Source organism: Pezoporus flaviventris, unplaced genomic scaffold, assembly GCF_033815535.1.
Source record: "Pezoporus flaviventris isolate CSIRO_AGI_PZ_B2104156 unplaced genomic scaffold, CSIRO_AGI_Pfla_v1 ptg000097l, whole genome shotgun sequence".
Taxonomy (NCBI): domain Eukaryota; kingdom Metazoa; phylum Chordata; class Aves; order Psittaciformes; family Psittacidae; genus Pezoporus; species Pezoporus flaviventris.
Genome location: NW_026892645.1, coordinates 400,523 through 422,630, shown reverse-complemented (window position 1 = coordinate 422,630; position 22,108 = coordinate 400,523). Strand labels below are relative to the sequence as shown.

Below are 22,108 nucleotides of genomic sequence, written 5' to 3'. Positions count from 1 at the left end.
AATACACACAATAGGCACAGGCTCCTCATTCTCTGTTCCAATATATACTACTTTCAAACTATCACCTTAATAGTAAAAATAAAACAAAGCTATGTCTCTCTCTTTTGCTGTAATGTCTGAGTTGAAAGGGTAGGCGTGCTTACAGAAAATCATGGTTAATGTTATCCTGGAAGGATCCAGGACAGCATACCAGAACCTGGTTTTGGCATCTGGGAACAAGTTTTCAGCCATATGTTATCACCGTTGCTCCGTGCACTCTGGTCCACACAAAATTAGCCCTGTGGAATGTAGATGTAAGATTTGCTTTCCAGAAGTACTTAAACGCACGAGCTAAAATTTGCTTTCTACGTTTCCTACCTGTTTAGGAGAGTGGGAGCAAAGTCCTGGCCCTTTGTTCCTGGGCTCCTCCCTCGGAAGGTCTGCAGAGCCCACGTCTCACACTGCGGCTCATTTGCAGCCTGAACAAAGACCTTTTAAGCAGCAGCTCCCAACAGGAGCTCACCACCTGCCTGCCCCTTGCCTTGCACTTCACGTTGGGGTCTCTTTTTTAACAATGGCTGGAACACGTGTGCAAACCGGTGGGATTTTTTCCCCTCAGTGCCTACAGCACTGGCTGCAAACCAAACACCAGCCCCGGCTGTGCAGCTGTGGGAGAAGAGAGAAAAAACACCCCCCCGACAACCTGCGGAATGTTTTCTTGCTCCTGACAGCTCCAACACTTCCCTGCTCGCCATAGTTGGCGCTTGCTGCATTCAGCAGTCAGCCGGGGTTTCCTTTCCAGTGGGTTCCAGCTGGCTTCTGGGCACAGGATGGGGACGAGGGGAGTGCATTTAACAATGGCGTGATCGTGTTCTCACCTGACGCCATTTGGCTTATGGCACAACCACCAGCCTTGCAAGGCCTTGCAGGGAGGTGGCTTGTCGCACCAGTGCACAGCTTTGCAAATGGTCCCACAGGGGTGTGGGTGGCTCCTTTGCACCCAGATGTGGAAGTCTGTGCTCACCAGCAGGTTCTGAGCTGTGTCCTCACCTCTCTGACACCAGCCTCATGGCCACAGAAGCAAGACGGATGTGTTTTTCTTCGCAAGGAACCCAGAGCAGTTTGTGCAACCAGCCAACCCCATCAGGACAAGCACTGCTGTGCGGTGGCCCCAGAACCTTCCTTGGTCCAAGCAGCTCATGCAAGAAAAACAGAGAATAAAGGATATGTCTGAGAATGTGGCACAGGAAAGGAACAGGTACTCTGGAGCACATTGGCTCTCGGTTCCAGTTTCCGCCCAGGACTGGATGTCTGGGGAGAAGCAGGTATTCATGTGCTGGCCTGCAGGGATTAATTTGCACAGTAAGCAGGGACATCAGTTTTTCACTATTTATTGGTAGAGAGATGAAATTTTGCAGGGGTTTGTAGCAAGTTTATAGCTTGTCCATGCAGGAGGGCAGCCGAAGACATGATGTGGGCAGCATCCCACAGAAGGATGCTGCCTGCAGCCAGACAGAGAATGTGGATGGTTCCTGCAGTATCAGCTAAAAGCAGGAGCCATACCCAGCCCATCTGTGCTGAGCCCTGAGCAAGGCTCTCAGCACAGCCCTCTCAGGTCAGTGTTTTAATACTGTCATGATATTCTCACTGCACACACGACACCCCATCGCTCCCCCTCCCGGAGCCCTTTCCAACCTGGAGTGGTTTAAAGAGCATTCTTTGCTGTGTGCATCCTTTCTCCCAGCAGACCCCTCCCGGGGACAGCCGAGCCCATCCTGTCGGCCTCAGGAATGGTGGCTCATACCGCAGCTCACACCCTCCCCCCAAACCCGCAGCCACAAGGGCGGTTGCTCAAGTGCAGCATTCCTGGTCCCCGCGTCCTGGGAACAGCTGTACCGAAGAGATGCCGAGAATCCATGCGAGGCTTCAAGGAAAAGATATTAACAGGGGAGCAGCAGTGGTATCATAAAAAGTCATAACAAAAGAGAGAAGCCACTGAGTGCATTAACAGCCCCGGCGCTGGTTGGCTTTTGGTCTCCTTCCCTCCAGCTTTTCTGCTCAAATTCCTCCATCACAGAGAAGTTCAGCTCCTGAATTTCAGACCAAGCTCCTGGAGGTGGCCACGCCGCAAAGCCTGAGGGCATGGCTGAGAAACTTCACTGCACTGAACTCCACCAAGTGCACAGGAGGGCACATAGGCATGTAGCTGGTGTTATAGACCCTGCATCAAACGGGCTCGCTATGCCTGTGCTCTGCTAGAGCAGGCCCACCTGCTCCAGGTATGTCCTTGTGAGGAAATAAAAGGCAGATCTGGAGCTTGGTGTGTGTTTCTGAGGTATGGCAGAAGTAGCAGGACACATCCGAGTGTTTTAGAATTGCCTGGTACCTGCCATGTACCAGTTCTTACCTACTTCATGCCAGTGTGGCACAGAGGATGCTTTTTCTTTGCAGGGCTGCTCCAGCAGCACTGACCCAGGGTCGGCACAGGGGCAGTAGGATGCAGATGTGGGGCGTCCCCACTGGGAGCAAGCAAACCCTCAGTCCTCACTCACCCTGCACCAGCTCTGACGCTCAGCACAAGGCATGCAAGGATGACATTCTTCCGGCTCCTTTAGGAACACCGGCACAATACTGGGGGCACAGAGCATCTGCTGCAGGAGCCGCCGGCTGTGCCAGGAATGTCACTGCTGGGGAGAGCCGGGAGCGGAGGGGCGGCCACAGTGGCAGCTGCTCCCGGCCTGAGCCCTCCCTGCCCAGGACGTTTAAACTTTAAAGCACGCTCGACACGGCTCTTCCCTGCACTGCCCCTGTCCAGAGCGCAGAGATCGAGTCCCGGGAGCCGGCAGCACACAAGGCACCCATGGGCTCACTGGTGGCCAAGCTCCTTCTGCCCACCATCAGCACCCTGGTCTTCCTCCCCACCATCAGCATCGCAGCCAAGCGGCGCTTCCACATGGAAGCCATGGTCTACTTCTTCACCATGTTCTTCGTGGCGGTAAGATGCACCCAAACCCTCCATGCGTGTTGCATCTCCCCAAATGCCCCCAGCACTGGTCTCCATGGGGAGGGGTACCTGGACCTCACCCAACAGCTGCTGCTGCTGGTGTGACCCCCAGAATATCCGTTTTCAGTTATTTCCCACCATGTGCAGTGCTGACGCTAATTCTTCAGTTTAGGATGTCCTAAGGGGTGGCCTCACATAGATTTAATGTTGGTTTATGATTGTGAGGTTAGGGAGAGGATCTGGGTGCAAAGAGACTTGATTGATTTGCAGGGTTTTGGAGCTGTTTTTTCTCTTTGTTTTCCAGTTGGTAAGTGGCCATGCTGAATTTGGGGTTTAAACTGTATCCAGTCTCTTTCTATGCTTCTGTCAGTTTAGCCAAAAGCACGTAGTCGAATTACTGATTTTGCAATTGCTGACTGGTGGTGGGAGCCATGCTGGAGTCAGGGGAGTTTCTGCACTGTGAAAGGAAAGACTAAAACTTGCTGAGCTATCAAGAAACATTATTGTTACCCCTCCATCCTGGCAGAGCAGTTAGGAGCCATGTGTTTCACCAGGCTCGGGATCACCCTCCTTCCTCACCTGGGAATAATGAGTGGAGAAAAGTCAGTTGTCTTTACTTATACAAAGTAATTCATATTCCTGCTCCTGGAAGTAAGCTGCCCTGCACTCTGTATTCCTGCTAAGTGCCTCTGCACACACATGGCCTGAGCACCTAAAGCAGCATCCCAGTAGGAAAAATCTCCTATTTAACCCCCTGGCAATGCTCTGCTAAACAATATGAAGGAAATAGCCCAGCAACCCAACCAGTACTGCATTTAACTCTTTTCCCCACCTGTCTCAAGGCATTTCCATGAGGGTTGTCACATCCCTTGCACAGGGACAGAGAAACTGAGGCAGCGAGTAGATAAAGGACCATCCTGGTGTGAAAAAACTCTTCCACATTAGCAGGGCTCTGAGCAGGGCTAGTCTTTTAGTCCTAAGGATCCACCATTAAATCCTAATGCAGGTGGGGAAATTCTGCCAGTTCCATCAAAACTACAGGACTAGTTAATAAAACCGTCCCATCTGACCCCCCCCAGCTCCCCAGAAAAGCCAGACATCTACGATTTCATTTGCACTGGGCTTGTGTCTGCTTCACCTCCCCAAGAAGTCAATAGGAAAATTGGCATGGGTTTCAATGGGAGGTGGAATAGGTCCTCAGCAAAGAGCCTGAAGAGGCAGAATATCTGTGTGTGGGGAAGGGAAGGGAAGGGAAGGGAAGGGAAGAGAGCTGACAGCATGGTCGGGGGGAGGGGGTAGGAAGAGGGCAGCAGCTGCTGCTGTTGCCTTTCTTGTAGCATCCCACTCCTCCTCCCCCAGGAGACCTCATCAGAGCACTGAAAGCAGATGTCCATAGCAGACAAGTGCTGTGATGCCAGCCAGAAACACGCTCTTTGTCTTCTACCATTTCTTCCCCGTCTCCAGACTCCCTGAGCCCAATCTCAGACAGAGAAAAGAATTACGGCTGTGGTGCAATCTTTTCTAGAAACTGCAGCAAGCCAAAGGATTTGCAGCTATTCCCATTATAAATAATATCAGCATCCCTGCTGGGCCATGGCAGCGGGGATTGTTCCAAGGGCGTCCTGCCACGCAGTGAAGGGGCTTCTTCAGAGACAGCAGAACACACTGGTGCTGCCATTCACAGAGCTGCAGGGCTGAATGCTCAGAGGAAAAGGGGAACGCCAGGCAAACACTGGGAGCATTCCTCTGGTTGCACTGGAAAATTTCTCTTGGCTCGGTTTGCATTTATGTTGCATGGCAATGGACTTTTTGCAAATAACCCGATCAATGACCTAATGGGCAGCAGCCAGTGGCTTTTAAGAGACTACACTAATGAGTGAATTCCCCACTATTCAGACTCTGGCCATGCAAACCCCATCTCGCTGGCCAGTGACCTGGCATCCACACACATTTCATTAGGACACTCATTGTTTTACAAGAACCTTTTGCAACTAGAACCACAACCCCAGAGTCCTCCTTCTGCTGGAGAGGATGTCCCTGCGCTGCCTGCGGCTCGGCTCAACACAACTTGGTCACAGAACCATAGAATCATAGAATCACAGAACCCTTTAGGTTGGAAAAGACCTCTCAAGTCGCTCAAGATGGTCTGCTCCATAACCTTCCTCTCCACCAAGGTCAGGCTGACAGCCTGTCATTGCCCAGATCCTCCTTCCAGCTCTTCTTTAGAAATGGGCATCCCATTTGCTAACTTCCAGTCAACTGGGACCTCCCCAGGCCATCAGATTGCAAATTCTGGCACAGATCTAGAGGCCAGCAAAAGCTCATCCACAAGTAATGCAGGCTAAGGGAGAAGAATTCTCATTCTCAGTAAATGTGTGACATTATCTCTCAAATATATTCATTACTGCATATCAGTAACCCTGGTGCATTTGAGACTGTATGGTAGTGGCTGGCCATCCTCAAGAGCCATGCAAAGGCTGTTTCAGACCAGTCAGTAAGAGCTTTTACCTCACTGCTCGGTGGGTAAACTAGTTTGCTAATTCTTTCTCCTTTTTTTTCTTTTCCCTAGATTTACCATGCATGTGACGGCCCCGGCTTATCAGTGCTGTGCTTCATGCGCTACGACATCCTGGAGTACTTCAGCATCTATGGGACAGTTCTGTCCATCTGGGTGTCCCTCATGGGTGAGCACTGGTCTCTCATGGTTCTACCAGTGGTTGCAGGTCGGGCAGGATTTGTCAGCATCACTGGTGGGATGATTAGTGGGTTCAACCCCTAGAAACCCTGATGCCTTTCAGCTCCCATCTGCAAGGCTTAGCTCTGAGACTGTTATGGCAGTCAGCCCATGCTATGGTTTAATCCATTTTTATATCACTAATGACTTGGACTCAGTGGGGTCCAGGCATACACGAAAACTGTCCTGGGTGGTGGCTGGGGAAGTTTCTCTCTTGGATAAACAGAGCTGTGGTACCTGCATTTGCATTAGCCTGGTGCTCCCCTGCCCTCACCAGCTCTTCTGCGTGTCCTTACAACAGTAGAATTCTTTATTTCAAATTGGCAAGTCACACATGAAGCCTTGTGCTTTAGTTCAAAGCAGGACAGTACTACGCGATGACTTAGTCTGAAACCTCATCTATCAGGGAATCTCCCATTTCTCCTCATTTTCCCCGTGCTGAGCCCATCAGCTTGTCCTGTCCTGACTTGGGTGACATTAAGACATGCAGAATCTACCATTTCCCTTGGTAACATGCAAATCAAAGTAGTTTAGTCAAAACAAATATATCTTCCTAGTCTATCAAAACCCTAGTCTGGGCTGATGGGAAATACTAGATCTGCTTAGAAAAAACAGAAATGTATTTTACTTCCTTTTTATTAAAACTCCCGACCCTTGCCCTATTACTCAGTTTTCCTTTTCCCACATTCCCTTCCCTCTTTTTTCTCATTTTGTCCCTCATTTGCCACTGAGACAAGGTGTAACAAATTTAAAAAAGAAAAACAAGTGCACTACTAAAGAAGGATGAAAAATTCAAACCAATTCTTTGAAGGTCATGAGTATTTCTGACAGAAGAAGAGAGCAGGGTAAGGGGAAAGATGTGGGACAGGCACTCAACAACAAACGCTTTGCTCAACAGATCCAGACCTCCTCCAGCAGCTGCACACCCAGTCCCTGCTCCAGCCAGACAGGGACCCCAGCCCTCCCAGTGCTGAACTGGGGTCACCACACTGATGTACAGCCCCAAAACACCCCCAACACTCTCCCCTCTTCTCCTTGGGACTCCAGGAATGGTGCAGGACCTCCAGCCAGGATGGGGGGCTCCTGCAGCCCCTGCGTCCAGCACGAGCCGTGGGGCAGCATCCCCTCCACTGGCCACAGACCCATCCCTCCTCCCTTCACCAGCGAGCAGTGCAGAGAGCATTAGCCCCCTTCTAGGGTATGCAAAAGGATAACTCTTCCATGCAAGGAAAACTGAGTGGGGAAAATATTAACCTTAGAAATGGCTTTGTTCCCCCAGCTGCAAATCCCAAGGTGGGCTCCCAAACTGTCCATGGCATTCCAGTGCTCTCTCTGCTCAGCTAGAAAAGGCAATGAAGAAAACCATCTCTGAAGGGCATTTTCAGTAGGTAACAGCAGTGTCAGGGTAGGTCAGAGCTGATCCAGACACTCTGGCTCCTTGCAGCAAAATTCAATTCGATTGCTTCATTACTGCATTCAAAAACCTTGCAAAAAAATACAAATCCTGGACTCCAGTGTTTAAAATATTGACCCGCAGGGAAAAAACAGAGATTAAAATACGGACATTATCCCTTAGCCAAACTCCCTATAAAACCATGATCCAAGGACATGGAAGGTGTGGTGACTGAAGCCCAGGGAAGCCTCTTGCTGTGGCTTGTAGAGTCCAACTGCACATGTGTGGACACAGACCCTTGGGCACACTTCCCGGAATGCAAATCCAGGACAGTCATAACACAGCTGTGCGAGCTGGAAAAGCATGGAGCCCACTGGGATCCATAACTTTTATCAGTTATTACCCCATTCTGTGCTAAACAAAAGCCTCTAATAATTCACTCGCACTGGCGACTTCCAGCTCGGAACCTCAGGCAGGTGCTGGCGGGGCCGGGCAGCCCAGTCCCATCGCTCAGCGAGCACCGTCCTACCACAGCAGTGTGGTGGAAGCTGCTTAGGGCTGAGCCAGCAACTTCGGGAGGGCTGGAGATGCGGGACGAATCCAAGAGCTCATGGAGAGCTCACTGGGTGCAAATGTGTTTGCAATCGCCTCCGACTTCTGGGTCAAGGCAGGGAAGGGGAAAGGTAGGAAACCTCCTCTAGCTCCCACACACAACACTGAATGTAAGACCCCTAAAATCAGCTCCTAGACCCACCACTCAGATGTCTCAGGGTGGTTTGCTTTGTCCCCATGTGCCTCGGTTTCCCCATCAGGGAGGCATAAGAAGGGCAAACCAGACCTGGATGCTGAGGGTCCCCAGGGCAGGCAGGACAGACAGACTCCAGTAAGGCTTTAGGGGAGCAGCCAAGGATGAGGGTGGATGAGCTGATACCCCTGTGCTCGGTGCCATGCAGCCCTGGCAGAGTTTGATGAACCGAAGAGATCGACCTTCATCATGTTTGGTGTCCTCACCATCGCCGTGAGGATCTACCACGACCGCTGGGGCTACGGTGTCTACTCGGGACCCATCGGGACGGCTGTGCTGGTGATAACCGTGAAATGGGTATGTAGGGAAGGGCTCAGGCCATCACAGTGATTAAACAGCACTTCTCCTTCAACCTGAGCAGAAAGCAGGCAGACAGCAAGCAGCCCCACTGATAAACGCCAGATTCGATCAGTCTGAGCAATCTACCACATCTCCTGTCCCTGCATTTCTAATCAGGAGGAACATATAGAGTTTTTACAGCTACTCAGAGGCAGAGGGGTCTGGTAAACTGCCCCGGAGCTGCTGGAGGATGTGCATAAAACACAGTGATAAAGTGGGAAGGAATCTGACTGTGGCCTGCCTGCACTGGGCTGGGACAGCCAGGCACTGCACTGCAGCCTGTGCCCTGCGCACAGCAGATTCTGCAGACCCAGGCAGGAGTACACTGGTGGAGCCACTGGCAGGAGAGGGCAAAGAGAAGGATCCAGTGATGGGATAAAAACTGCAGGAAGATGCTGCCAAGCATCACAGAAATACAGTGCTGCAAGTCCCAGCTGTCTACCGTCACTAAGCCCTGTCCAACTGCTCAGCCAGCAGCTAAAAGCAAGTGGCCATGATGAGGAGGGGATGAGCAAGGAGGGGACCAAGGCAAGGGATTACCCTGCATCCCCCAGCTGGCAGATGCTGCGCTGGAACCCACTCTGCCAGAGACTGGGTTTGTGAGGGCACACACTCCCTGAGCCAGTTTTGGGGCTGAATATTAAGAAAAGAACATTATGATCACTAGTGAGGCAGGAAGACCCATTGCAGCACACAGGTCCTCCTGAACATCACAGACAGAGTTGCTTCCCATGTCTTGCCTGGTTTTATCTCAGCATTCATGGGATCTTTCAGATGCAGAGCAGCAGCTAAATCCAGGTCAATACCCTTGGTGTGCTCTTTTTCCTTCCAGCTACAAAAGATGAAAGAGAAGAAAGGGCTCTACCCAGACAAGAGCGTCTACACCCAGCAGATCGGCCCTGGCTTCTGTTTTGGGGCATTAGCACTGATGCTGAGATTCTTCTTTGAGGTACCTGTTTGCAGACTCAAACTGACTTTACAAGGTGTAAAGGACATTACCAAGATGGGAGACCTACCCCCTTTGCATGCAGGGCTGCTTCCAGCCTTGGACAAAACTCAGCTCAGGTGTGGGTCTCCGGGGTTAGCAGCAGGGATGAGGGTCCCTCCCTGCTTGCCCCCATCCCAACCCCTGGCCCATTAACTGTGGTGTGGGCAAGGACAGACATGGCAGCAACTGACACACAGGGTGTTGCTCCCTCTTCCCCGCTGTTAAGTGAGTCACAAGGACATGTACCATGCTTTCTTTAGCCATATGTGGTCCTCAAAACATCTTTATCAAACACAAGTGGTGTTTTTTGGACACTGGGCATGGGTGACTTAAGGACAGCGTGCCGAGCCACGGCAGGGCTGGATATAGCCCAGGCATGGCCAGATCGAAAGCTGGCTCACACCAAAGGGAAAACGATCCGTGGGCTCCCAGGGGCACTCGGTCCGTGTTTCCAAGCTCTTGCTCCTGCCGCTGTCCTGGCGCCCGTCCGGCACGGAAGGGTCTGTCCATCCCGTGGGGACGGCGATAACCCCCGACACAGCTCCGGTCCCGCCTGAGCCCAGCCCCGCCGCAGCGCCCGCGCTGCGCGTCGGGAGCCACCGTGCACACCCCCGCAGCATCCCCGGGGGCGTTTTTCAAAGCATTCCGTAATTGCACGTTCTAGCAGAACATAAAACCGGCACTTAGCAGAAGCCGCCTCCCCCCGCGCCACAGCCTCACCGCCACAGCCTTTGCGGGGTAATGAAACACTTCATTCAACGACGGGGAAACGTGCAAATTAGAATGTGCTAAATCCACTTTGCTGTTTTGTTTTAAAGGCTGCACATCCTTTCTTCTCTGACAGAAAAAGAGGCAGAAGGCTCAGGAATTTGTTTTTATTCCTTTCCTTTTGGCTACTTATAGAATCCTGATGTTTTGCACCTAATGCAAACACCCCGGCAGGTCTCACTAACGCTCTGCCCATTGTAGGAGTGGGATTACACCTACGTGCACAGCTTCTACCACTGCGCCTTGGCCATGTCCTTCGTGCTGCTGCTGCCTAAGGAGAACAAGAAGGCCGGGACCGGCGGGACCCCCGCCAGGCTCGACTGCTCCACACTCTGCTGCTGTGTCTGAGGTGCCTGGCTGAGCAGGGCACCGGCTCTTCTGCTCCTGAGGCCATGGAGGGGCACAGCCAAATGCCCGCTGCATTTTCCTCTGGGACACGGGCACCTTTTCCCACCAGGTCTGTGCACACCCTGGGATTTCCTTCTCTGGAAGGTCTTCACCTTTCCACAATCAGCTCTAGCAGATGTTGGGCTTCCAGATGGCCACACACCCATACTTCTCCATGCTGGAGAAGCACTTGCCCAGGCTGGTGACCCTGTCCCAGGAAACCCAGGAATTCCCAGGCTGTCACCACCCAGGCTGTCCCTTGCACTGGCCCAGGAGGATGCGAGTTGTCCCCTTGGTGCAGGCCTGCCCACCCCAAGCGCTCAAGGCTTCGTTTTGCAATGCCCGCTTAACAGAACCTGTATTTTTGTGAGATGTTTACTGTTTTATTTATATGTTCTCTTGATGTAAATAATACAAATTTACAAAGGCTTCGCAACTGTGAGATGCCAGCATTTCTTAAGCAGCACAAGACACTTCCCAGCTTAGATCTGCACAGTCGGGGGCTGATGCCAGCCCCAGTGCAGAGCTCGCGGCGTGCACCCCCCCTCCCCTGCCCACAGCCCGGAGGGCGCTGCAGCACTGGGCATGCTGTGCTTGCAGCCTGGCCCGGCTGCAGGTGCCTCCTTAGCATGGGAAGTGCATGGAAAATAGAGGCAGAGAAAAGAAGCTGCTGCGGGGGGTGGGAGGGGGAGGGAGCTGTAAGCCTATAACATCTCCTCTAACAGACTATTTACTATAGCAGAAGTGTATGATTTATTTAGACTGTCTGGGAAAAATGCCAAGACTGTATGTCATGGACAATTAGAGTACTATTGATATACAGTGATGTCCACAGAAAGCCCACATTAAGCTTGGGTTCCTCTGGAAGAGAAATCCATCCCAGTCATTCATCAGAGCAACTTCCTGCGACAGGGCAACAACCAAAACCAAATGGGTGTCCAACAAAAACATAAATGAATTACGAACCCTGAGCATCCAAGAGCCACTGGCAGGCGGTGGCACAGCTGATGCAGCTGCATGCAGAGGCAGTGCTAGCAAAGAGTTTTCAAAGGGCTCTCCAACACCTAAACCAACAGAACATGGGGTCTTTTTCAGCATCCAGCCCTGGGGATGGTTTGGAAATGTGCTTTCCCACTGCTGGAGAACCTTCCCATGAGAAGAGAGCTCAGGGCATCCCCAAAACATGGTCCCAAGTGCTCCAACTCCTGATTCAGAGCCAAGCACAAGCAGCACCTCAGCAGCGGGTGCGGGAGCTGGTCCAAGGGTGCGCAGCTGCTTCCCGCAGTCAGGGCCTCACTGAGCACCCCAAGCACATGTTTGGGTGCAAACACTCAGCGCTGACCCTCCCCAGGACCCAGACCAGCCATGCCCACAGCCTCCATCCCCCTGCATAGCCATGGCCACTCGCTGCAGCCACTGAGCAGGGGCACCCTCACCTCCTGGCTCATTTGGTGGCTGTTGGGTTGCTGCCGGGCTGCAGGGATGTGCACAGCCCTGCAGCAAGCCACGGGCAGCGTGGGCATGGGGAGACCCTTGTGTGGGTGAAGCGCTGAGAGGAGAGGCACTGGGTAACTGCAACATTTTACCATGACCCAGCAGGAGGGAAAATAATTTGTCGAACCCCATGCAAACAAGGAGGACACGTCAGCTAAGGCCCAGCTGAGTAAATGAGAGGTCCTGCACCCACCTGCCATGTATTCAGGCGTTACACCAAAAAAAAAAAACACCCCAAGAGTATATTGCACACAGCAAAATCACAGGCAAGGTTGCCTTTTCCCTCTCTTGCTGCCGCTGCCACAGGGCACTGCTCTGACTGTGCAAACCATCTATCCCTTTGCACCCTGTGCAGCAGGACCAGCACCACCCCTGGGGCCAAAGTGCAGCCAGGCACCTCTGCAAGGTCCCGGCCAGTGGCAGTGTCAGCACCCAGCGGCGCACAGCCGGAATTCACTATCACCCGGGCAGGATATCCCCTGCAATACAAATGCAGGGAAATATTCTAAACATTTTCAGCAACTTAGACAAAACAGTCTTACAACCTTTTAGCACTGCCGAGAGCTTTGCCTGTAGGAGCTCTTGAGACCCTGCCAAAAATTCTTGCTGTTTTCATAAGAGTAGGTGTTTTTGTCTAAGGTGCAGTCTGAGTGCTGTGACCTTTGTCATGTCTGCTACTGAAATTTCCTGCTTCTCTGTTATTCTCTTCTTTGGTAAGATGATATGAAACCCAAAACTTTTATTGCCCCTTTTAAAGTGTCTTTATAGCTCCCCGTCTACTTCATATACTGTCTTATTCTCAAACGCTGGGATATTACTTACGGGATCCGGGCTTGATGCTGCAAAAGGCATTTGGGTTTCATGAAGCCCAGACCGCCTGCTTTTTTTTAAGATCAGTGGAAGGGGGGAAGAAAAAAATAAAGCAAAAAGGAAAGAAGGAATGAGAGGGGAGGGACTGGGCTTTCCGCTCCGGAGGCATCAGCATCTGCTGCCAGCGCAGCGGTGGAGAGCAGCGCCAAGGGCGGGCAGGAGCTGCCAGCATCCCCCCTGCTCTGCAGTGCCTCCCCAGGCACAAAACCCCATTTACTCTGTGCCGGGGCGAGCATGAGGTGCCTGCTGTCCCCCTGGGGATGGCACTGCTCGGCCTCTCTTCCCACACCTCCGACCCCTGGCAGCTCTGCCCCAGAGCCCACAGCTCAGATGTGGCCAAACATGGCAGCAAGTGCTGAATCTGGGGTGCAGCAGCCATGGCCCATCTGTGCCGGAGCTGGCACTGAGAGAGGTCGGTCCTGCCCAGGGACTCCAAGCACCCCATCTCTCTGGTCAGCCTCGGTGTTGGAACAGACCACAGGCAGGTCATGTGTCCCAAAGCAAGGGCTGAAGCTGAGCGCCAGTGCCAAGGCTCTGTGCCCCCATCGCACTCCATCGCAGGGCTTCCCGGGAGCCCGCTCGCCTCTGCATGCTCCCCAACATTCCCAGCCGTGGGAGGAGGGTGGAACACGATGGGACCCGGCCTGCAGAGGGGTGGGGGCTGGCCCTGGGCTGCAGCGATGGTGGAACTGTCTCCTCCAGGGACACACGTACCCCTGTGCTCACCTACAGCAGGGCCAGGACAAGAGGGGAATGAGGACCTACTCTTGCTCAAGGGGAGGCTTCCAGAGATGTCTAGTCAGGCTTGGTGCCAGCTAATCTTCCAGGCAAACTTTATCCAGATCCCTTTGGCTGCAGAAAGTGAAAATCTAGCCAGACCAAAACATAAAAGCCTGGTTTCTGCTGCCAGCTCTACGGGGCACTCCAGAAAACGTCTTATCACCATGTGATTTTGAACGACTGCTTCAGGTTTTGTTCCAGACGCAGTTCTTCCCTCCTCACCCTCGCACCACCGCTCCTCTGTGCATGTTCAGGTTGTGAGCCAGCCCAGCCAGGTTAACTCACAGACCCTGGGGCCAAGGTTTTCCTTCTCATCATTTTTATGCCCTTTAGGCCACAGTGATGTTTCACTTCAGAAAGTCCTGTTGCTCCATCCTGAGGCACATGCAGCTCACTGAGAGCAGTGAGGGACAACCTAAGGAGATGCATCCACCAGGACTAACAGAGAAGTCCTGCCTCCTCCCTGGCAGGGAAAGGAACCTGATTCTTCTGGAAATTTGAGTGGTGATTTCTTGTGCAGGGAGGAGCAAGAGCAATGTGGGGAGCCTCAGGGAGAGGCCTTGCCGTGGGGTCCTCCATCACCCTCTGGTTCTTATGTGCAGGAGGTGTCTGTGCCCTGTAGCAAGGATAAAACAGGCCTGCAGGTGCAAAGGGGAACCACTATCAGTGTCCTAAACAGACCAAAGACATTGACACATAGCACAGATGCACTATGAGACACCAGCCCCATTGTCAGCCTGGAAAAAAAGGGGAGATGGAGCAACTGAAGCACCTATCTGGGACCACTTGTTATCTCTCAGCTTTGCTCCAGCTATCCCAGCCCCAATACATGCCTTTTTCTGGTGCTCAGAAAAAGTATCCTGCACGTCAGAGGAGGCGGGGGGCACCCAGGAGGAGCAGGGAGGGAATTCCCATGGCTGGTGCTGTTCTGCAGTAACCACCTTCTGCAGCAGCACAGGATGGAGATAGAGCAGATGCAACAAAGCGGTTCCTCCTGTGCGGGTGCAAAGCAGCCTAACCCAGCACCAATAAGAGAAAAAAAACCCACGGGTGCGCCAGGGTTTGGCTTAAAGCAATGCCCTGCGGCCTCCCGAAGGTTTCCCTTCTCCTCCTCCCGCTCAGCCTTTCCGCAAGGCTCCCACCAGAGCCTCCATCCCCGTCCCGGGTGCTCCCAAGGCGCGCACCCGGGCTGAGCCCCCTGCAGGTGTCCGCTCCCCACAGCCGCGGGCGCTGGGCTCGGCGCCGGCGCTGAGCAGCTGGGCTCCAGCGGGGACGCGCTCGCAGCTGCAGCCCCGCGCCAGGGCCGGGGTCGTGTCTCCAGCCGCCCCCCTCCGCTGGCGGAGCCGTCCCCGCGAGCCGGGTCCAAGGGGTTTGGGCTGGGCCAATCTCCCAGAAACTGTGTCATCATGCAGTGCATCACGCACACTCCCGGATCCACATTACACAAGGATGGCGCCGGTCCAGCGCCTCTTAAAGTCAGTGGAAAAACCCTTCCTTGCTACGATGGGAGCTGTCTCGGGCCGTGTATCTGACAGATACCACGGGGCGGGAGAAGTTGTTGTAATCTGGGAATATCTTGTGGCCCCAGAGCTTCTCCTGGAGTGGGACAGGGCAGCGTGTCTGCAGAGCGGGTGCTGCTAAAACCAGTTCCCAACCTTGCAGCAGCCTTTCACTGAGCATTTAAGGAGTCACTATTACCTGATCCATGCGCTCCGGGTGCAGGAGAACCTCTCAGGTTTCCAACTGCACACATCATCTGATGCTCATAAACCAAGCTGATGTGTCTGGGAAGCCCAAAGAAACATTTCAGTGGGGAAACAATACTTTAAAAAACACCCGCATGGACAGACAGAGCTGGTGGCCGCTCTCCCCTGCCTACCTGTGGTTTTCCAGCAAAGCTAATGTTCTCTGATAAAACTCACAATCTCCTTATAAAGGCAGGATCTGCTTTGCCTGTAAAAGGGAAACTTTGGGGAAATTTTACATGCCTCTCTCTTCTCTGTGTCTTTATTTGCATTTTCATTTTCACAGTAGTTGAGCTGATCTGAATGGAGCAGGAGCGAGGGTCCAGGTTATAACCAAAGTATCAGGTAGCACCTTCACATCTGGAAGGGATTTTAACACAAGCTCTCCCAGACTGTTACAGACAGTTTAAAAGTAAAATCTGATAAATAGCAAATGTTTAACAAGTCAATAGGAAGCTGCATTCACTAGAACGTGGCTATAACCCGTCTAGCGCTGCCGCATTGCCAAGGCTCTTTAAACACATACACACACATACCTGCAGCACGTGGTGAGGGTTTGCCATGCCTCTGCCTGGTGCTGGTCTCAGTTACAGAGGGAAGGATTAAAGACAGATGTGTCTTGGTATGTCCAGACATGTCCAACAGCCCTCTTCAAAGCCTGAGGCTCCCTGCTTTGGTGGTAAGGTGTTTGCTTCTCCTTCCCAAGCTAAACTGATTCCCTTTCATCTTCTGTATGCCCCCAGCCTCATGCTTAAGGTGGGAAGAGGCTAGGAAGAGCTGAATAGCTCAGGAAAGCAGCGCAGAGTTCATCCCCACAAGCCCGCCAGCGCACTGGGTACCACTTCCCCCGCACAGTCTGTGAGGGATGCACTGGCCTTGAGGACCTGCTCCGGTCACCGCACGGAGGGTCAGAGTACACAAAGTCTCATCCCGATTCTGCACAGCCTGGGGTCCATCAGGCCGCGGCCCATGAGCGTCTGCCCCTTTGGAAATGCTTTGCCAGCCCCAGGAGCGCACCCCCAGGCAGAGGCCGCTGCTGCCTGGGCAAAGCCTTCCCGGGAAAGTGCCACCACAAGCAAAACATCCCAACACAAAAGCCCGCAACCCCGCCTGGTCTGGGGAGGCTTCAGACCAACAAACAGCAACTACCCAAAGTGTGGAAAGAGGCCTGAAAACAGAGAGAGCTATGGAAGGAGGGGGGAGCGGAGCGGGAGACGGAGGAGTAAGAAGTGACCAGGAAAACCACCAGAAACCCTCTGGGATGCCTGCCTATATTTAAAGATGAAGTGTCCAGCCAAGTCCCACTCATTTGGAGCTGGATTCATGTTTTGGATTCATTTTAAGGCAGTTCCAAAAGCATCTCACTTGAGCAAGGGAGAATTTTTGCCTCTTAGGCCAAGGTGACCTTTTAAAAAAATCTCACTTGCTGTTTTTCAGCCTCTCACTCATTTAAAGCCATCATCACCAGAGAGCTGTGGGCATGGGCATTTACCAGCCCCACAGCCATGGAGCATCCTGGAGCAGGGCTGGGGCTGGAAATGAGCATGGGGGACCTGAAGAGGCATTTCTCTGTGAGTCTGAACACTCCCCTTCTGTGAGCATCACTCAACCAAGTGCTGAGAGCAGAGGTCACCCCTCCTGGATACCTGAGCCTCTCCAGGCATCACACCGTGGGCTGGTTGAAAGTCTTCCACAAAAAGTCAGATCTATCTTTAATTTTGCAACCAAAATACAGTGTGGATGCATGCACGTGCTCTCCAGACCGGTGCCTTTGAGAAAGGGAAAAGTAAATTGCAAACATTGCCCTCAAAACTGCCTGTTCCGTTGCACATCAGCTTTCTGCTCAACTCTTTGCTCAGAGCCACCCCAGAGGGAGCCACCTTAAGAGATGCCCCAGTTGCTCAGCGTCCATGGGGAGGACGAATTCAAGCTCCCAGCCACAACAGCAGCAGAGGTTTCGAGCAGAAACATGAGAGTGGTCACCCCCAGACCCACCACCCAGCCCACCTCACCCCGGCATCCGCAGCATCCTAATCACCCTGGAATCCAAAGCACGTCCATGGCAAGGCCCTCAGATGCTTCCCATTTAGTTTGCAAAATGCTCAGCCACTGACTCACACAGGGCCTGGTTGCTGCGGGTGCTCGGCTGCCCTCACCTCAGCACCATGGCAGGATCGTGCCCACTGCCATGGGGGTGTTTGGCAAAACAAAGGGATCTTTTGATGCTTCCCTTTGCAGCTCTCTCAGCATACTCAGGGTGTCAGGCAGCTGGGAGCTGCTCAGAATGCTTGAGCTTGTGGGAGCATAACAGGTAGGGCCAAATATTTTCCTTCCCTCACACGTCATGCCCCAAAGATCCAGGGGCAATACCAATGACCAGAAATTGTCCCTTTGGCTGGAGAAGAAATAAATCACAATATCTCACTGCTCTCCAGCTCCAAAGGTGCCAGATGCAGCACAAGGTCCTGCTGCATCCTTCCTGCAGCAGCTTTGGTACATTATCATCCAACCCCTGGGGAACAAAGACACACAGAGACAGCCACAAAAAGGAGACAGATATTTTGGGTTTCAGCAAAGCCATTTTCTTCCAACCAGCAAGAAAAGTCAAGCTTGGATTTGGCTGGATTTGGGAGATGAAATTTTTGGGCAGCTCCATGGTTTTATTTAAGCTAGTTTGACCAGCCATCTCATAACCTCATCCCATGAGGGGAATGCAGAGACTCAAGGTGCCTCTTGTGCAATATATGCTGCTCTCTACCCAAGCAGATCTGGGGCAGTGCTCAGTCTTGCTCCATGTCTGTCCAGGCTAAAGGAAAGACCACACACAAACGGTTTCAGGATGCCAGCAGCTGTGCACAAAGCATTTGGTTTACATTAATTATGTCTGGACAAAAAAAAAAAAAAAAGGGGTGAGGGGGATAAGGAAAACAAGCTGGGAAGACAGGAGGGACGGAGAGAGGCTTCTGCCTTGTCCTGATAAGATCTGCTCAGATCCAAGTGCAGATTGCAGCACATGCCGCATGTCTTAACACCTCCTGCCCTGAACGGCTTCTGCTACCCAGAGCAGTGTGGTCCAGCAGACGCTAGTGAGCACAAGGCACAAACACAGGCTCTAACACTCTGGAAGACCGCTGTGGGATGCTTTCCTCCAGGCTTTGCTCCCCACTCGCTTCCCAATTTCTCCTTTTTTAAGCAGAAATGGTCCTGAGAAAGACTGGGGAAAGTAAAGCAAATGCTGCTGCTGCAGGGGGAGAGATGCTGGCAGGTACCAGGAAGTGAAGCAGCAGAGGGGGAGTAAGTAAAATGGGGAGGAGGCAAAGAGTAGGCAGAGTCATTAGAAACTCAGAAATGCCCTTTGCTTCCCAGTGAAGCCTGTCACTGTCTGCTCTGTGGATCTCCACAAAACAAAGCCCCACCACTGCAGGTCCACAATGCCACATCAAGTGTGGTTCCCACCTTGGACCATGGACTACACCAGCATCACCCCAATAGCCCAGCTCAGGGTCACCAGCATGCAGAGAGGGGGACATCCATCCCTGAGCCCCCACCAGCAAATACCAGAATACCAGCCTGCAGAGGCTGGGGTGAGTGACTACAATAAGTTGCCTATGAGCTGCTATGCACCCATAGCAGCTGCACCCCTCCTATGTCCTGCACATCTCCAGCATGCCGCTCATCTCCCCCGGGCTCTGTATGCCCGTGAGCACTCTAGCAACCTCTGACCAAGGACTCTGCTTTGCCAGGAGCTGCCCAAATCCTAAACACTTTCCTGTCTCCCAGAGGCCACAGTGAGCAGCAGCCCAGCCAGGCCCTACTCCAAAACAGGCGATGGGTACTGCCAGGCTTTGGGATCACCAGACGCTGAGAATCGTGCCACCACACCTCCTGTATCCGGATGGAACCCTGCAGCAGTGGCTGCACCCTCCCAACCCAGCCACAACCCACTCCTCCCTGGGCAGCCTCACTCCATCATCAACTGCAGCAGCACCATCTCTACTCAGCAGCTCAGGGGATCCAGCCTGCACATGCCAGAAGCTGGACTGACCCATGTCAGAGGTGATTAATTTATCAGGCTTTTGGCACCCACCACTCCCCGCCAGAAAAACAATATCCCAGATTCCAGGCCCTCCCACCCAGCAGATGTGTCTGCGGTGAGGGCGACCATTCCAGTCCATCTCACAGAAGCTGCCGGCAGCAAAACCCAGGAGCTTAGTGCCAGGGACCCAGCCTCTTGCCCTGCAGGGGTGCCCATGCTGATGAGCCACCAAGAGCCAGGACGGAGTGGGGGCCAGGATGCCCCCCCCACTGAGCCCTCACATCCTGGAGGAGCAGCACTGCACTGTCTTGGTGCTCAGCACCATAGAACTTCTGGGCATCAGGGAGCATGCCCGAGTTTGAACCAAGCAGGCACTGATTACAACCTAATTAATTGTCATTAGCCTGTATCATCAGGGAAACAGACCAGGCCTTTAAGTGACAGATTGACAAAGTTACCATCATTAGCAGAGGGGATCAGAGGGTAGGGATGGGGTGCAGCATCACTGCCAAGTGGTAGCTGAGCCCTGCAGCTCACCCTCCTTGCCTCTATCAGGGGCTTAAAACATGAAACCAAATGGGCAGTGGTATCATTCACATGCCACAGAGCACTTGGACATGGAGGAGAGATTTTTCTTCCTCTCCCCAAGTCCTGCAGATTCCCCCTAGAATTTGGAGGAGGGCTGGGAGCCCATCAGAGCATGCGGCCGCTCATCCCCTCTGCCTCCAAGCACTGGAGGAGCTGCTGCCCGGCTGAGGGCTGAGCTCACCCTGACGTCAGGTTGAGGAGTGGAGGTTGGACATAGGCAAACAGCCTCTTATTTATCCCAAAAGGTCACAAGTGCCTTGGAAGAGACTGGAGCTGGATCCCCGCGGTCCGGAGGAGGCCAGCGTCTCCTGGAAGGAGAGGTTTCACAATTCATCTCATTTGTTCGCTGTAGCTTTTTCATCACGGTAGTTCAACTTATGCAATTACATAAAAAACATCTAATGAAATCTCGGTGACACAAAACATGAACGTTTATATTGGCCTCCCCGTGCCGCAGAGTTGATCTTGGCTGGGGCGTCCAGACAGACATTCTGCATTCTTCAGAGATTAAGCACTGAAACGCTCCGGAGAAACCCAGCTGCCCGCTCCCCCTGCAGCCGCGCTGCTAATTCCAACCACATGCTCGCCGGCCAGGAAGGGGAACACGGATCTTATACACACACACACGGGTACCCCGCATACCGCTGCCCGCATCCCCCTCACCATGAGTCCTCATGGGTCTCCGTAACTGGAACACACGCACAGCGAGTCCGGTGGATACAGCGGTAGTTATAAACAAGGTACTGCAGCAAAACTGTTAAAGAAACAGAAGTGATGGGCAACCTCCAGCTGGGGCTGAAGGCCCCAGCCCCAACCCTGGGGTGGCAGTGCTACTGCTGCCCATGTTGCACATCACTGGGTTATCAGCCTGTGAGAATTCAGCCTCCAGACAAAAGCAGTGAGCCGAGGAGGCTCTGGGCAATGAAACCAACATCCTGGCTTGCTTCCCACCTCTCCTCTTTTAAAAAATTCTTCTGTCTCTCATTAAAAATCAAGCTGATCTTTAAAAAAAGGAAAAGGAAGTGGAGGACGAGGCATGGAACGAAGGGACTTTGTCCCCAGTAGTGCACAAGGAGCCGTGTAAGGAACCACAGCAATTCCAGAGGTGGAGATGGGATGGGGATGAGGGCAGAGGACACCACATCCAATGCTGCCCACATCACCCATCACGCACAAGCATGCCCTGAGCTGCTCAGACCTGCACCTGAGTACCGCTGCTTGTGGATGGCTGCAGCTGTGACTAGCACATTCCATCATGCAGTCCTGCTCCCTCTGCACCATGCCTGTGTTTTAAGACCCAGGGCAGTGACTCTACTGCAGATCCCTGTCCTACTACCCACTGCAGCTTAGGAAATGCAGCTCATCCTACAAAAGCACCCATGGACAAACATGCTGTCCGGAAGGGCACCTGTTACCCCAGGTACCATCCTGCTGGCACCACCAAAGCAAAAATCACTGCAGCAGTGTTTGCATCACACTGGCATGTGGGCTGGCTGCAAACCCTGCACAAGACCTCACTGCCATTGCAGGGTGAAGAGGGGCAAATCCTGGCCAGTGCTGCTCACACCACCAGCAGTTTCTCCAAACACAGCTTGGTTCAAGGAGAGGGACCATGAGCACACGCTCATGGGGCCAGACACGGCCACCAGGCTCCTGTCCTGCACTGCTGGCTGCAGCTGGAGCTCTTGAAAAGGCCCAGGCTGCCTCTGCTGCAAGGACAGGGGAGCTGAAGTGCAAAACCTGCCACCCCTGTCCCCCACCAGCACACTTGGTTTAGGAGCAGAACATTTCTGATATACTACAAACCATCAGCAAAACAAGATGTCAGGGCTGTAACTGCTGCTGGCACCGATCCGGCCAGGGCATGGGAGGGATCCAGCAATAACAAAGGGGGGGGGGGGGGCAGTGAGCAGCAACCCCTCATCTGGGCTGCATCTGGGCTTCAGCCCTACAGGCACACGATCAGCTGCCCGCAAGGGATGTCTGCACCCGCTCGGGCTTTATCACCTTGAGCGGGAGGAGGAGGAAAGGCAGGAGGGGGAGAGGGAAGGGGAGAGAGGAAAACCAGCCCCTTATTGCACTTTCATCAAGGAAGCATCCAGCTGTCCAAAAACTTAATGTCATATTTTAGCAAGAAAAACAGCTGTTGTGGTACTTTAGAGCCTAGCATATTTTGGCCAGGGCTGCATGTTGTGGAT

General features: G+C 53.0%; 1 protein-coding gene across 1 annotated transcript; it reads left to right on the top strand.

Annotated features, from left to right (window-relative positions):
- The first annotated feature begins 2,839 nt into the window (after positions 1-2,839).
- On the top strand, positions 2,840-10,606 carry MYMK (myomaker, myoblast fusion factor). The gene is made up of 5 exons (XM_061476896.1): positions 2,840-2,974; positions 5,553-5,667; positions 8,064-8,212; positions 9,087-9,203; positions 10,212-10,606. The coding sequence occupies exons 1-5, from the start codon at positions 2,840-2,842 to the stop codon at positions 10,356-10,358; spliced, it is 663 nt and encodes a 220-aa protein (XP_061332880.1). The 3' UTR covers positions 10,359-10,606.
- The last annotated feature ends 11,502 nt before the right edge of the window (positions 10,607-22,108 follow it).